This window comes from Drosophila arizonae, chromosome 2, assembly GCF_054131065.1.
Source record: "Drosophila arizonae isolate 15081-1271.41 chromosome 2, UAZ_ARI_1.0, whole genome shotgun sequence".
In the NCBI taxonomy this organism is placed as follows: Eukaryota; Metazoa; Arthropoda; class Insecta; order Diptera; family Drosophilidae; genus Drosophila; species Drosophila arizonae.
In genome coordinates, this window is record NC_142922.1 from 33,336,703 (window position 1) to 33,353,215 (window position 16,513).

Here is a 16,513-nt window from a genome sequence, read left to right on the forward strand (position 1 = left end):
AATTAGGGTATAATGGTTTTGTGAAAAGTATGTAACAGGCAGAAGGAATCAACGCAGACCCCATAAAGTATATATATTCTTGATCAGGACGACGAGCTGAGTCGATATAGCTTTGTCCGTGCGTCCGTCCGTTCGCCCGTCCGTATGAGCAAAAGGATCTCATATAAGAGCTAGAGAGCCGAAATTTTGCCTCAACCAAAATTAAAGAAAAATAGCAAAAAGACCCTTTAGCGCAGCCAGTCGAGCGCAAGGACACTTTTGCCACAACTAAGTGCAGCTGGCCAAGGTCAGGGGCAATTAGGTTAAATGATATTGATGATGATGATGATATGACTGAAAATCGTAGGTCTATGATCAGCTGGTCGTTAGTCTGAGGGGTGGGTCTCCGTATGAATTTTGTCTTTACTTCTTCAAATTTTCTCACATTTTTACACAAATTCTTCTCTATGTTATCAACCTGCTTGCCAGGAGGTCATGTTAGGTTGCTCACTTTATTTATGCATTAGGTATTCCTGTAACTGTAAGTGAATTCATATTTTCCCTAAATGATGAGCATGTCGCATTCCCGCGAAATGATCGTAAGTCGATATATGTAATTTTACAGAAGCTTTTTTTTTTTAATTTTGCGAATTCAGTTGGTTTTTTTTGCAAGTATGTGAGACAGACGTTATCTAACCGTTCTGCAATAAAATCTCAATTTCGCAAAAAATAAACATACGATCATTTCGCGGGAATGCGGCGATATCTCTTTGTAGCATGTATCGTGAGCGATGTAGTTGCTTGATTGATTATCCCACGTACAACTTTCTTCAGCACTTTCTTCGCACGAACTATCGATCATTAATTTAAGGGGTTGCGTTTTTGCTGGCTATTAAAAGTTTCAGATTTCCAGTTTAAGAAAAGTAGGAAATGGCATCAAAAAACGAGACTATTTTACGGCAAATCCTTTAACGGAAATCAATGATAAATGGTGTCTTAATGACGTCGGCTGCTGCAAAATTTTGCCACCACGAGAGATATGCGAAAACCAGCTGAAGCAACTACTCGTCTTGCCGGTAGCAAAGGGTTGCGTTAGTGAAAAGTACTTCACGGCTTTCTGCCTGTGTGAGCAATTCACAGATTGCATAAAAATTTATTGGCAATCCTTTACCAGGTCTCAGTGCCTTTCTTTGCGACATTCGATATTGCAAATTACGTAAACAACAAGCTTGGGAAATTATTAAATTGATGATTCGCCTTCACAGATTTGTTGGCAAAGAATAAAAGGGTTTCAATTTACACTCTAAAAATCTTTTGGCTTAAAAAAATTTCATACTGAGGCAAATATGTGTATAAACTATATAAACTTACTGAATTTATTAATACTTACCAAAAGCAAATTAAAATTAGTAATATTAAAGACAAATATTTGAAATCATTTTAATAAATAATAGGGCTTTACAATATATATAAATGATATGCAAAGAAAAATTCCACCTTTAAATTATAGTGTCTAGCCCAAATCTCAAATTAATTTGCTTTAGTTGTAGCCATTTAAAACTCTAAGAAGAGTATAACCAATTAGAAAGGTGTCATCATAATGTACGTTATGAGAACTATTTACTAAACACATAATTCGTATTTTTATTACATCCTGATTTTATTATAAATTTTTATAATATATCTCATTTACTCAGTTTGAATTCCTTTAAATTTACTATTTGTTGCCGCAATCCAAATATGTACTATAATCGACATTGAATGCTAATCAAAATACTCAACCCCGGTATCTAATATTTTCACATTTCTAATCAACTTCACGCAAACATGCATGCATACTCGTGTATACCATAGGCAGTACAAGTTTATCACATTTCGATAACTCATCCGATAACTTATCGAGAATAATCGAAAAATCGACATTGTTTTTTCAGCCTAATTTGAACACTTTTAGACCTGAAGACTGCCCTGCAGTGTGGGCAATATTATGAGAATTTATTTGTTGAATAATTTCTTTTGCAGACATACGATCCTAATAAAACTTTCAGAGCGTAATCATATGGTTAAAATGTGTGTACATTTAAAAGCCCAAGTCTCTAGTACTTGAAATGCGTTTTTTACAAATTGGTGGAGAAGGGGGCGTGGTATCCAAAATCTGTAAATTATAAAATCTTTGTATCGATTAACTTTATATACAACGCAAATTTGAAGACTCCAGGTCTAAAAATGTTCAAATTAGGCTAAAAAAACAAAATCAATTTTTCGATTATTCCCGATAAAAAAGTTATCGGACGATTTATCGAACAAATAAAGCAAACTCGTACTGCGTATGGTACTCACGAGTATGCGTGCAAAATTTCAGCTCTCTAGCTCTTATAACTTCTGAGATCGACGCACTCATACGGACGGACGGACGGACGGACAGACGGACAGGGCTATATCGACTCAGCTCGTCGCGCTGATCAAGAATATATATACTTTGTGGGGTCTGCCACGCCCCCTTCTGCCCGTTACATACTTTTTCACAAAACCATTATACCCTGATTTCCCATTTTCAATGGGTTCAGGGTATAAAAACTGTTTGGTGACAAACAGTAACGTAATATTGCATTCGATTGCTCATTATTTGCCTTACCTTATATATTAATAATAAAACACGTATTGTTATTAATCACGTTCGCGTATTAATAAAATGTGCATGAATAATTTTTTTACATGAGAGCATGACCGAAAACTGTCACTGTTATCAAGCCTACTGAGTAAATTCTCAATGACAATGCAAAGACTCTCAATAGCAATAGGGAAAATAACAAATTTTTCAAGTATTCATCAATTTTTCAGTATTTTTATAATATATACTGCTATTCGGGGCGGAGAGAAATCCAACAAATCAAAAACCATGCAAATTGGTCCAGCAGATCTCGAGCTATAACAAACCCGACTTTGTTTTATATATAGAATATTGGAGCTTACCTCCTTCGTGAAACGAACGTGAAACGATAAAACTGATGCTGATACATCATACATGCATACATCATACATGATACATGCTGATACATCATTTTATAACCTTTAGTTTATTACAGTTGATCACAGCCAACAAAAAAAAAAAGTCGGTTATAGAAATATTAGATCATAGATATAAACACTTCTGGCTTTCCGCTTTGGGACAATGGAAAATGTATAATCAAAAAATCTGAGATTGTTTAAGAACTATAAATTTAATTAATTAAATGCTTACAGGCATCAGTAATTACAAATTGTTATTTAATCATAATTATATTAACAGCGTTCACTTCTAGTCTACCGTTTAATCAAATCAAATCACAATTTTTTTATTTTGGAAAATGTTAAATAAATTAAATAATTTGTATGATATATACAAAAATTATATGACTCTTATGGAAATATATTATATTTCAAAATTTATTAAAATGAAAATCAAATAAAATAAAATTTTCGTTTACGCTCCAGTTCATATATCTTAAAACTTTGATCTATTTACAAGTATCTACAAAATATATATACATAAATATTTCTAAATTTCATATTCATACATATGTAGACGTAGATGTGAATTTAAAATTCACTTAAGTTTAATAATTTAATTTATATAAATATCAACAAATGTTAATAGCTTATAGATAATGATCCCATTTGCCCAATACAGCGGCCTTCTTCATCAAAGGTGGCCAAAGTCAATCGAGACAGCTTATTACACAATATTCCATTGCCCGTGCTTTGAATAGGGTTCGGCTCTAAAAAAGAGAATGTATTTTTATTATATTAGCAGAGGCTCAATCAAGAATTAACAACTTGGAGCAATCCAATCGGGATGTTGAGGTAAAATATGCAAAAAATTAAATAACTTATCTACAAACATTTACAAATATAAACAGATTTGATTTGATGATCACTTTAAAACAATTCTATTCTTACTTTAAATTTAGGTTCGTCTTTAATAATACTAATTTGCAATAATCTTCGATATATTTCAATTTCAATTTTTCTTAGCAATGTGGGAAGACTAACTTACCATCATGGCATTGCTCAGTCGAACCTCCTTCTTGTTTTCTTTTACGCATTTGCCCAGTAAAATGGGATATAAGAGCATCAATCATAGCAGCTTGCTTTGAAAACACTTGAACAAGCTTGGATATCTGTACTCCATTTTCAATAGCGTCAAACTAAAAAAATCAATGGTCATTTGTTTTCAGATTGCATACACAATTTTAAACACAAACCTGCAAGAATATACATGTAAGACACTCCAGATCATCATTGGCACTTGGCTTAGCATAATCCCATGACAAATCTTCATATCGGAGACCCAATAAGAGAGTCTACAAATATATGAAATATAAATGTTAATACAAATAATAATATAACCCAACTTAACAAAATAATAAATATTTTGAAAAAAAAAAAGAAAATGTGGGTATTATGTATTTGTAATAATTATTTATACTATAGGCTTATATAGAAAATAGTACATTACATTCTCGAAGCAGTCTATAATAAAAACTCCTCTTTCATTGACAGCAATTAATACTTCCATATCCTTATGGTTAACTAAAGACATAATTCCTCTCACTGGCTGTTCTATTTGTCCGTGGAAAAAGGCCGCCCTGTAATTAAAATATATATGTACATATTAACCTTCAGTCTTAAAATATGAAAAAAAAAAAAAAAAGCATTTTAAAAATTAATCCTTATATGTAAATCCTAGCCTATTAGAATTATCAAATAATTGTTGACCTTCATACAACATACGGCAAAAACATTTTTTGTTTCAAAAATATTAATTGAAAATTTCACACCTTTTATTTGTGTCACCTGTTCTGCCTTACTTAATATGGTTTGTACTCAACATAACTTCCAGATTATTTCGACTTTTGAGCTATAAAATTAATTTCCTGTCCACCTTAAGCATGCTGAACTCAATACAGCATATAAACACAAAATATTGCCCGGCATATAAAGATATATAAGATCCATCATTGCATTATTTAGAAAGGGAAGCACGTATAAAATATAAGGAAAGAAAATATAATATGGAAATTCGATGAATTTGAGAAAGAAAATGATAAACTTGTACTACATTACACATTATACACTATGCAGTGAATATGTAGGGTCCATCTCTTATTGCATGTGAGATTCCTATCTCTATACGGATAGACAGATGGCATTGCTATATCAATTAAATTCGTCATTCAGATTAGTAATATATTAACTTTCGGACGTGTTACGCCCTAGCCTATTTTATAAATTTTTATTGTTTTCAATGAATATTCAACTTAAACTATTGATAATAAAATTTGATTTGTGCGAATGTACTCACCCATAAAATGGCAATGCCCAGCAAAACTCCAAATATTTTCGCATTAATTTCCGAGTTGTGGCAGTCTGTGGCACCCGCTTGAATTGTTCTAAAAGTTTAATTTCGGCTGAATTCTTTTGGCTTATTGGCAACCACAACCAGCTTGAACTTTTAGCAACATGTTTTGGTAGAAATCTTGACTGGTTTTCTCTAAACATTTAATACTTTAGTAAATTGTTAAGAACATTTCATTTTGAGTCTCACCTAAAAAACCCCACAGTGTGGGTGTGGGGGTTATACGGTCCCAGCTCAATTCTAGCTTGTATACCACCTAACATTAACGAATGCACCGGCTCCATAATATATCTTCCATTTAGTACGCAATGCTTCGCTTCTTCATACAGCAGCTCTAGAATCCGATGATCCCTGAATTTGTTTCGCACATAAGTTTGGTTTTTTATTGACCCAAGTGTCTCGACTTACTTGATTTTCTCCTCATCCCGCTTAGAAAAAAATACATTTCGCTTAAGAACTATCATAGGCTCATCATACTTTCTTTCGATCGGATTTCCATTGCTAAATTTTTCCAGCAAGCTAGACCAGGCTACTCGAACAATATATGGACAATGATGCGCCTTCAATTGCATTTCCAGTAGACTACTTGTCATCCATAGTCCAAATATACTTTGAGCTAGCAATTTGTTAGAAATCCCCAATTCTTCGCATCCAAGTGCAGCTGCTAGCATTACTTGAGAGGGACACTGGGCAGTACCTTCAATCTCCATGTGCACGGCGACTCGTGACATCAAGTATACGCAAGTCGGAATTACCTAGTACATTCATAAATTATTCTATAGAATATCTTAATGATCAAATGAAGAACTCACATTCTGAAGAGCGCGGGTAGTCGCCGCATTTGATTTCCCAGCACTAGAGTAGGCGGAAGAAGAATTAACACCAACAGTTCGTTTTGATATCATGGGATTTTTTGCACCATCGTTGTTGCTGTATTTCTGCTGAGCTGGTAAGCAATTTGTAATACCTTAAAAAAAAAAAAATTATCCAGCTGCTTACTAGCTCTATTAAATTACATTACCGGATGAGCTTCGCACTCCAGTCGGTGGTCCAATTGAATTGCCATTAGTCACGATATTACCGCCGAGGTCTGAAATATGCAGACCACTGTGACAAGTGTCGTTGGCCGACATGGACATAGCTGAAGTCACTTGTGCTGATGCCATGCAGTCACTCTCATTTCGACTCGCACTGACAACGCTAGACACGCTCGCAGAGGAAGCAAATGTGCTTCCGGCAGCTGTCTGAATTTGAGCTGTTGTCACCACACGATGCACCGTATACATTACAGGCGGTACAGACACATTGACGGGAACCAATGACACTGGTGTATGAGAGCTCATTTGTTCACATGACGCCACATTAGCATTATTCATATGTGTTTGAGTAGCGGCTACAACGCGGCCATTTCCAGTTGTATTTGAGTATAGTGCACAGTCAATGCCATCATCAATCGCTTCAATCCCTGAGCTCGGGCTGCATGCAGTGGTTTGCTGATTACTCTGTAGCTGATGGCTGTGAGTATTTTGATTGATGTGCAATTGATGCTGAGCGTGTTGATGATTTGGTGTTAACTGTGGCATTGGCTGCTGAGACGGAGTTTCGTTACTACATTTTACATTATTCCCCAGATAGTAGTCTTCACGACACTTAACATCCGTGGTATTGTAGTAGAGGCGAGAACTGTCAAAAAAGGCGAACTGAAACATTTGCTTTATGTCGAATCAAATGCGTCGACTTACTGATAATCCTGGGATACTGACTTCTTTCGATTATACTGCAAAGTGCCCATTGGCACAGTCATTACATTTATATAGTTTCCTGCATTATTCGAATTATTACATTGACTACTGCTATTGCAGTTAGAAAACGTATATGGACTACCCAAGCTTCTGTTTGCTATCTGCGATTTACTGTTGCTTCCATTTTTTGAAGGCATATCCCTCCCGGTGAATCCCGTCGATTCTGCATGAGTCGAGCTACACGGTATATACTCCTGACCGACATTGCTCTCATAGCACATTTTATTCACGGGCTGTTGAGAAACTGTTGATGCAGTCAGATTCTGCTGTGGTCCGCTTCGACAATAATATTGATTCGTCTCCATTTTGTCATATTCTATAATTAAATCAACTGAATTGTAGTCTTTGTAATGCTTATGTATTTTCAGTTTTCTCATCAAAAGAAAACTTCTTCAAAATATAATTATGGAATATTTATTTCAGCTTTATCTAAATACTCTTTTAATACTGAGTGGTCCCACGATTTTTATACCCTGAATCCATTTTCAATGCGAAAGCAGGGTATAATGGTTCTTCAAAATATAATTATGGAATATTTATTTCAGCTTTATCTAAATACTCTTTTAATACTGAGTGGTCCCACGATTTTTATACCCTGAATCCATTTTCAATGCGAAAGCAGGGTATAATGGTTTTGTTGAAATGTATGTAACAAGCTGAAGGAGGCGTGACAGACCCCACAAAGTATATATATTCTTGACCAGGGCGACGAGCTGAGTTGATTTAGCCCTGTCCGTCTGTCTGTCTGTCCGTCTGTCAGTATGCTTAAACGCGTCGATTTCAGAAAATACAAGAGCTAGAGACCTTAGTTTTTTTGTAAAATGTCCGTGTATACCACGCGGATGTCGAGTTTTGCTTTAAAAATCGATAACCTGTCCCGTTATTTTTTATCGATAAAAACCCTTATCAAAAATCAGTTATAAAATGATAACTCCTACAACTTTAAACCTAGTCTCCAACTTTTTAATGTAGATTTTTATGCATTTTATACAATTTCGGTTTTTGTTCATCCTTCATCATTCCCTCATCCAAATATTTTTAAAAGGCGTATTTAAAAGGCGTATTGTGTGTGTGTGTGTGTGTGTGTGTGTGTGTGTGTGTGTGTGTTTGTGTGTGTGTGTTTGTGTGTGTGTGCGTGTGTGTAAGTAAAACGACGCGAAAAATGATTGAAATAGCTATCTCTCGAAGGGTTCAAGGGATCTCGTAGTCGAGCAGTCTCGACTAGAGCTTTTATACTTATTTGGAAATGTATTTTATTGATTCCTTGAATCACGTCAGATAAAACAAATTAGAGTCGTATTGATATTAACTTTTATAATACATACTGATACTGGCACCCTTATGACCTCACGGTGTACTAGCCACGCTTAAGAGACGATAACCAATAGACAGGATTTATCGAAAAAATTATTAACTTGTCTGCGTATGATGCACACGATATACACGAGTGTATGTTTAAAATTTCATTGCTGACCAAAATACGGACGAAAAGACAGGCAGACATCGCTACATTGACTTAGCTCGCAATTCTGATCAGGACATAGACATATATATTTTATGAAGTGGTCACGCCTCCTTCTTTTTGCGAAATTTTTATAGCCTAATTATTATTATTATCCATATTTCAATGGATTAAATTTCAGAAGATATCGAATACATTTTATTGGATTTTTTATGAACCATTTATGATTACGAAAATCTAGTAATATACAAAAATAATTGTATCTCTTTAAATCGGTTAAATTCAAGTAAATATTGAAAAATACAGAAGAATATTTAAAAATAAATGTATATATTTTGTAAATAATATTGATTGTTTTACTTAGGTTCAACGCCATTCATTTTAAAGAGCCTGAGCTTTTGCTGTGTTGCGATGTATGAATATGAAATAGGTAGGAGTGACTTAGTATGAACGGCCCGGATATAAGATAACCTGAATACAACGAAGAGCCAGTACTCCAAAGAGCTAGACAATAAACGGAAATGTACGAAACAAGCGATCTGAAAGAAGTTATCAAAAAATGCAATAAAAACAACTATTTCACTCTTTGGTTCCTACCCAATACTCAAATTTCAAACCTGGTATCAGACCATCTTAAACGATGTTACTGAATAAATTTAAATAACCAAAATAAACAAAACAATAATTTTCCATTCTCAGAGATACTTTTATTTGCACATTAAATATCATTTTACAAAACAATTCATCTCATTTTCCAATTTTCAATAGGGATTGCCGACCATTATAATAATGCATTTATTATTAATTTATTAAGACACGCCTAAAGTACCTGTCTTTGTCTTTGTTATCAATTCGGCAATTCAACATTTCTTTCTTTACTTTGCCATTTCTAAAATCTATAAATTATTATTTTTCGTTATTAAACCTTGCTAAACGAGCATTTCTTCACTTTAATCAGCATTTTGCACAAAATCGTATAATTTAATCAATGTGTGTTTAAAACTGTGTGCGAGTTTATCTACACATCCTTAAAAATTTTATATGACTTGGAATTCTTACATATGTACGTACATACATACATATATGTACACAAACACCCATGTAGGTATACTTAAAGTCCTTAGCAAACATTCTGGTAGAAGAAAGTACAAGTTGACTCGTGCACTACTTCAATTTTCGATGTATACAAATATGTAAGTGTTCACACACAAACACACACCCGATTTACCTAACATAATATAATTTGTCTGAATAATTTTAATATTCACTAGCACTTCAATATTTGTTAAAAATATTGATAAATTGATCAATCTATGTGCTTGTCGTAAACGAAAAAGTGAGTAAAGCCCCCAATCCCTGAATATCCATAATTTTTTCTTCTCCATATAATGATGTTTATGGTGCACTAACTCACCTTGTTACCTTCATTGCTTTTTAATCTGTATATGAGTGTCCCAGTTTTCTTCTAAATTATCATACTTTTCAGAGTCACGATTTAGAGTATTAAACAAATAATAAAACACAATTAGAACTAAGATGTATTCAATACATTTCGTACACTAGAACAAACTCTAGTAAACAAATACATGTATACTTGATTCCAGACTGGTATGTCTGTGCTTTCGTGTCGTGAACTAGCGCATGCGCAAGCAAACAAACTTCTGCATATTTCGATTACTGCATTGAACGAATATCGAATTCCCATGTCCGTCCAGTTTTTAGAATGAAAAATGTAGAAGAATTAGTAGAAGTAATATTACAATTATTTCCTAAACCCGTAGCCCTGGCCCTAGACTCATTCATGTAAAAGGATAGAAATGCTATTGTAACGAAAAAACAAATTCAGATGATAAAATGAGTTAACCAAGTCAGAAAAGTGTCTTTACAAATTTAGTATTTTTTAATGTTCTTTTGTCACTAGATGGCTAGCCGATCCAAAGACTCGTGCCAAATCTGTTCACCACTCCAAGCTGCAACGCAAATTTCTTTGCTCCTTAACCCTTTATATGGCACCACGTCGTATTTTGACGCGGTTTGTTGTATTAGATAGAAAACTGAAAATAAACAAGTTAGAAAACTCTAGTCGAGAGTGCTCGACTAGATACTACCCTGAACCCAACAAATAAAAATGCCCATTTAGTACGGCTGAAATTTCAATTTCGATGTATTTAAAAATATAAATAAAATACAAAACTCATTTAATAAAATTTAAAAATATTTTGAAACAATTAAAAATGTTAACATCGGGATTCGAACCGCGACATCTCGATCGAGCGCCATGCAGCTAACACACTACGCCACTTCACCTCTGCAAGTGGCACTGGCAAAACTCAAATAGATTCACTGCTGCAGCGCCATCTACCAAAACTAAACGAAACTAACAGCTGATGTGATTCAACGAATGTTTCTAGAAGAAGTTTGAATGTACATATGTGTGCACACGTATACGATGCTGTTGTAGCTGCTGCACGTGCGTTTGTTAATTGGCCAAATATTTGATTATTTTTTATTAATTTTTGACTGAACGGAATTTAATGAAACTTTCAGCATATGATCTACATATTATATTGAATATTTTAGAAATTAAAAAAAATTAAAAATCATTCACAATTAGTTATAGTGGCATCTGACTTGAACTTGAATGTTTTTACTCGATAAAAACATAACGGGATGATTTATCGAATTTTAAAAGCAAACTTGACGTCCACGCTGTATATACGGTCATTTAAAAAAAAAAATTGAAGTCTCTAGCTCTTATATCTTCGGAAATCGACGCGTTCAAACATACGGATAGACGGACGGACGGACAGACAGACAGACAGACAGACAGGGCCAAATCGACTCAGCTCGTCACCCTGATCAAGAATATATATACTTTGTGGGGTCTGCCACGCCTCCTTCTGCCTGTTACATACTTTTAACAAAACCATTATACCCTGATTTCCCATTTTCAATGCGTTCAGGGTATAAAAATACACTTTGTTTCGTTTTCCAAAATTTTGGGTCAGAACGATTTTATAAAGGAAAAAAGATTTTTTGCAGATATGCAACAAATGTGCTTAAGGGCAAAATAAATTACTGATAGTTCTCTGGGTATTTAGAAAAACTTAATTTTTAATTTAGATATGCTTAAACTATTAAACATTATTAAATTTTGTAAAATTTTAATTAATGGTAAATATAAAAAAATTGTTTCTCTTGTTGAAACAAAAGGCCACTTCACATTTCCCGCACCCTACTTGTCAGAGTCCTGTACACTTTGGGTACTTGCACCTTATTCCTTTTTCACCCCAGAAAGGCCAATGTCCGAATTCATCCTGCGGTACCATTCGATTTGGCACGCGTAGAGTAGGACCTCTTTGTTTTGTTTTTGCTATAATTCGTTATCAGGCATAGAACTTCTTTACCCCCTTTTTGATTTTGTAACAATTTTCATCAGCACTTCTGTAATATTTATGCGAAAGTCCGAGTAAATGGTAAAAAATGCGAGCCTGCCAGCGTCTACTTCTTAGTACAATTTTATATCTTCCGATCATGCTGTCAATCAGATCAACACCTCCCATATAGCTATTGTATTGTGCGACTGCGAAGAGTCGGTCAATTTTTGGCTTTGTTGAATCGACATGCTTTGTCCTTGGGAAGTATTCCAGCATAGTTGGATGCCAATGATACGAATTTATTATCCACCCATGATGTTACTGATATGTCAACTCCGTTAAAATCAGCGAAATATTCTACAATTCTACAATACAATTCCAACAAATTATCGAATCTCCATCAAAAAGAAATGTAAACTTCCATTGGGGTCTTATTGGCGAATGTACAAATTGGTTTCATTTGAAATATGCTCAAAAAGGTGTTCTGCAAACAGATACGAGAAGAATTGTATGGGCTCCGAAAGCTTAATTTCATCAGGAGGCAAGGCAGTACTTGCGGGAGCCGCAGTTGACACTCATTCGAAAGTAATTTGCGTTGTCTCCATAGCAGAGATCTTTTTAGGTTGATATTGCTATTTAAAGCAACGTCATAATAATAATAATAATAATAATAATAATAATAATAATAATAAAAATCTTGCGATTTCCGAAGGTGTCATTCCTTTGTGGATATTATTCCTAAGTAAGAAACTCTGTCGACAAAAATATATGTGTAGGTTGCCACAAAGACACTTAATGACAAACGCAATTTTAATATACAGTAGAATCCGGTTATAGCGACAATCAAGGGACCGAAGATTTTACGTCGTTATACCCGGAGGACGCTTTAACCAGAAAGAGTAAAAAATATTTGTTTTTCATTTTTTTTAGGGTTTGCCATTTCGTAATAGCTTTTACTATAAAACATTTTCGATATTTGATCAAAACAACCATTTTTTATAAACTTATTTCAATGACATGGTTTATAAACAATTTTGTGACGTCGGCATTGTACTTTGTTTTGTCTCTCTCCCTCTCTCTGTCTTAGCAGCATTTGTGGCGTTGCACACAAGCAAGGGTACTGATCACTCGCAATTTTCGTTGGTTTCCACATATCAAATTCTATATTTTAGACACTTTCAACATCAGCAGAATATAATTTTCAAATAATATCTTACATTAGGCCTCGGTTTATTGATAATTCTTAGGGAATCTCGCATACGTTACTGTGGTTTAGGATCATTAGCCTAACCTTTTATTAATTAATTTCTTTCGAAATTCAATACATTTTGGAAAAAATTAAAACTCATTTAATAATATATATATATTTTCAACTGGCATTCAAATGAGAATTTAGTAAAATTTGGAGTTGCTATTCAAAATATTACAAAAATCTACGCTATCAAACATACGGCCGGATAGACGGACATGACCAAATCGATATAGCTCGTCGCCCTGATCAAGTATATATACTGCCACGCCTCCTTCTGCCTGTTACATACATTCTCACAAAAAGATTATACCCTGATTTCACATCTTTAATGGGTTCTGAGATCAAATGGGTCCGCTGTGTATATAAAGCGCATTTTTATCACAAATATAAGTTTTATGCATTAAGCATTATGCAAGTTTATTTTCGTAGCATTCATTTTTAATAACATTCAAATTTTATTATTTAGTTTATGTATTGAAATTGTCTTCAATATAATTTAGAATATATTTCTGGGGTCGAAAAACATTCACTTTCGTAACTTTTGTAACTGGGGTGCTGAAATTTTCACTTTTCCCGGAATGTTCCGTGCAAGTGATTCTTCTTTTATACTTTTTATTAAATCTCTTTCACGATTATTACAGGCTCTATCCTTTGAAAAAATACTAAGTGCTAGTTTAGATGCTTTTCCACGTTTTCCGGTACCAGGCGTAAGCTTTACCTTGAATCTGTAAAAAAAATTTTAAAGTTAAATAAAAATATACAAGTAAGAAAACTCTAGTCGAGAGTGCTCGACTAGATAGTACCCTGAGCCAACCTAATAAAAAATCACATTTAGTACGGTTCTAAATTTCATTTTCGTCATGCTTAAAACATAAATTAAATAAAAAACTCGATGGAATCATGCTTAAAAGGAGGTACAAAAAATCATAATTTAAGAATTTTTAGGGCAATAAAGTCATTGAAAGTGAAGTGCACGAAATAAGCTGTGACGTGGAGAAGGGCAATTATTTTAGTTTTCTTTTGTTCTAAATGTTATTTGCTAGAACAGAAAAATAAAATAAAATAATTTCGCGTCTTTCAGGTTACACAAGAAACACACACACACACACACACACACACACACACACACACACACACACACACACACACACACACACACAGACACACACACACACACACACACACACACACACACACACACACACACACACAGACACACACACACACACACAGACACACACACCACACACACACACACACACACACAGACACACACACACACACACACAGACACACACACACAACACACACACACACACAACACACACAACACACACACACACACACACACACACACACACACACACACACACACACACACACACACACACACACACACACACACACACACACACACACACACACACACACACACACACACACACACACACACACACACACACACACACACACACACACACACACACACACACACACACACACACACACACACACACACACACACACACACACACACACACACACACACACACACACACACACATACAAATTTAGTATTTTTTAATGTTCTTTTGTCACTAGATGGCTAGCCGATCCAAAGACTCGTGCCAAATCTGTTCACCACTCCAAGCTGCAACGCAAATTTCTTTGCTCCTTAACCCTTTATATGGCACCACGTCGTATTTTGACGCGGTTTGTTGTATTAGATAGAAAACTGAAAATAAACAAGTTAGAAAACTCTAGTCGAGAGTGCTCGACTAGATACTACCCTGAACCCAACAAATAAAAATGCCCATTTAGTACGGCTGAAATTTCAATTTCGATGTATTTAAAAATATAAATAAAATACAAAACTCATTTAATAAAATTTAAAAATATTTTGAAACAATTAAAAATGTTAACATCGGGATTCGAACCGCGACATCTCGATCGAGCGCCATGCAGCTAACACACTACGCCACTTCACCTCTGCAAGTGGCACTGGCAAAACTCAAATAGATTCACTGCTGCAGCGCCATCTACCAAAACTAAACGAAACTAACAGCTGATGTGATTCAACGAATGTTTCTAGAAGAAGTTTGAATGTACATATGTGTGCACACGTATACGATGCTGTTGTAGCTGCTGCACGTGCGTTTGTTAATTGGCCAAATATTTGATTATTTTTTATTAATTTTTGACTGAACGGAATTTAATGAAACTTTCAGCATATGATCTACATATTATATTGAATATTTTAGAAATTAAAAAAAATTAAAAATCATTCACAATTAGTTATAGTGGCATCTGACTTGAACTTGAATGTTTTTACTCGATAAAAACATAACGGGATGATTTATCGAATTTTAAAAGCAAACTTGACGTCCACGCTGTATATACGGTCATTTAAAAAAAAAAATTGAAGTCTCTAGCTCTTATATCTTCGGAAATCGACGCGTTCAAACATACGGATAGACGGACGGACGGACAGACAGACAGACAGACAGACAGGGCCAAATCGACTCAGCTCGTCACCCTGATCAAGAATATATATACTTTGTGGGGTCTGCCACACCTCCTTCTGCCTGTTACATACTTTTAACAAAACCATTATACCCTGATTTCCCATTTTCAATGCGTTCAGGGTATAAAAATACACTTTGTTTCGTTTTCCAAAATTTTGGGTCAGAACGATTTTATAAAGGAAAAAAGATTTTTTGCAGATATGCAACAAATGTGCTTAAGGGCAAAATAAATTACTGATAGTTCTCTGGGTATTTAGAAAAACTTAATTTTTAATTTAGATATGCTTAAACTATTAAACATTATTAAATTTTGTAAAATTTTAATTAATGGTAAATATAAAAAAATTGTTTCTCTTGTTGAAACAAAAGGCCACTTCACATTTCCCGCACCCTACTTGTCAGAGTCCTGTACACTTTGGGTACTTGCACCTTATTCCTTTTTCACCCCAGAAAGGCCAATGTCCGAATTCATCCTGCGGTACCATTCGATTTGGCACGCGTAGAGTAGGACCTCTTTGTTTTGTTTTTGCTATAATTCGTTATCAGGCATAGAACTTCTTTACCCCCTTTTTGATTTTGTAACAATTTTCATCAGCACTTCTGTAATATTTATGCGAAAGTCCGAGTAAATGGTAAAAAATGCGAGCCTGCCAGCGTCTACTTCTTAGTACAATTTTATATCTTCCGATCATGCTGTCAATCAGATCAACACCTCCCA

The 16,513-nt window shown here is 34.6% G+C and overlaps 1 protein-coding gene across 3 annotated transcripts; it reads right to left on the bottom strand.

The window, feature by feature from the left end:
• Window positions 1-3,181: 3,181 nt before the first annotated feature.
• On the bottom strand, window positions 3,182-10,272 carry Bili (FERM domain-containing protein 8 Bili). Of its 3 annotated transcripts, none has more exons than XM_089463204.1 (11): window positions 10,056-10,272; window positions 7,120-7,510; window positions 6,399-7,060; window positions 6,190-6,344; window positions 5,786-6,132; window positions 5,567-5,728; window positions 5,324-5,512; window positions 4,478-4,607; window positions 4,224-4,322; window positions 4,016-4,166; window positions 3,182-3,737 (listed from the first exon to the last, which is right to left on the bottom strand). In XM_089463204.1, the coding sequence occupies exons 2-11, from the start codon at window positions 7,482-7,484 to the stop codon at window positions 3,610-3,612; spliced, it is 2,388 nt and encodes a 795-aa protein (XP_089319330.1). In that variant the 5' UTR covers window positions 7,485-7,510; window positions 10,056-10,272; the 3' UTR covers window positions 3,182-3,609. The 3 variants fall into 3 exon arrangements, with proteins under 3 accessions (XP_089319330.1, XP_089319331.1, XP_017874498.1); XM_089463205.1 differs by having other exon boundaries at window positions 7,120-7,495; window positions 10,064-10,271; XM_018019009.2 differs by having other exon boundaries at window positions 7,120-7,495; window positions 10,056-10,271.
• Window positions 10,273-16,513: the final 6,241 nt, after the last annotated feature.

Excerpts from the sequence above, each read along its gene's own strand:
- Bili (XM_089463204.1), bottom strand. The coding sequence starts at position 7,484 with ATGGAGACGAATCAATATTATTGTCGAAGCGGACCACAGCAGAATCTG. Across the intron at positions 4,323-4,477 it reads TTATAGACTGCTTCGAGAAT|ACTCTCTTATTGGGTCTCCG; the intron begins GTAATGTACTAT and ends ATATATTTGTAG. Across the intron at positions 3,738-4,015 it reads GACTGAGCAATGCCATGATG|AGCCGAACCCTATTCAAAGC; the intron begins GTAAGTTAGTCT and ends TCTCTTTTTTAG.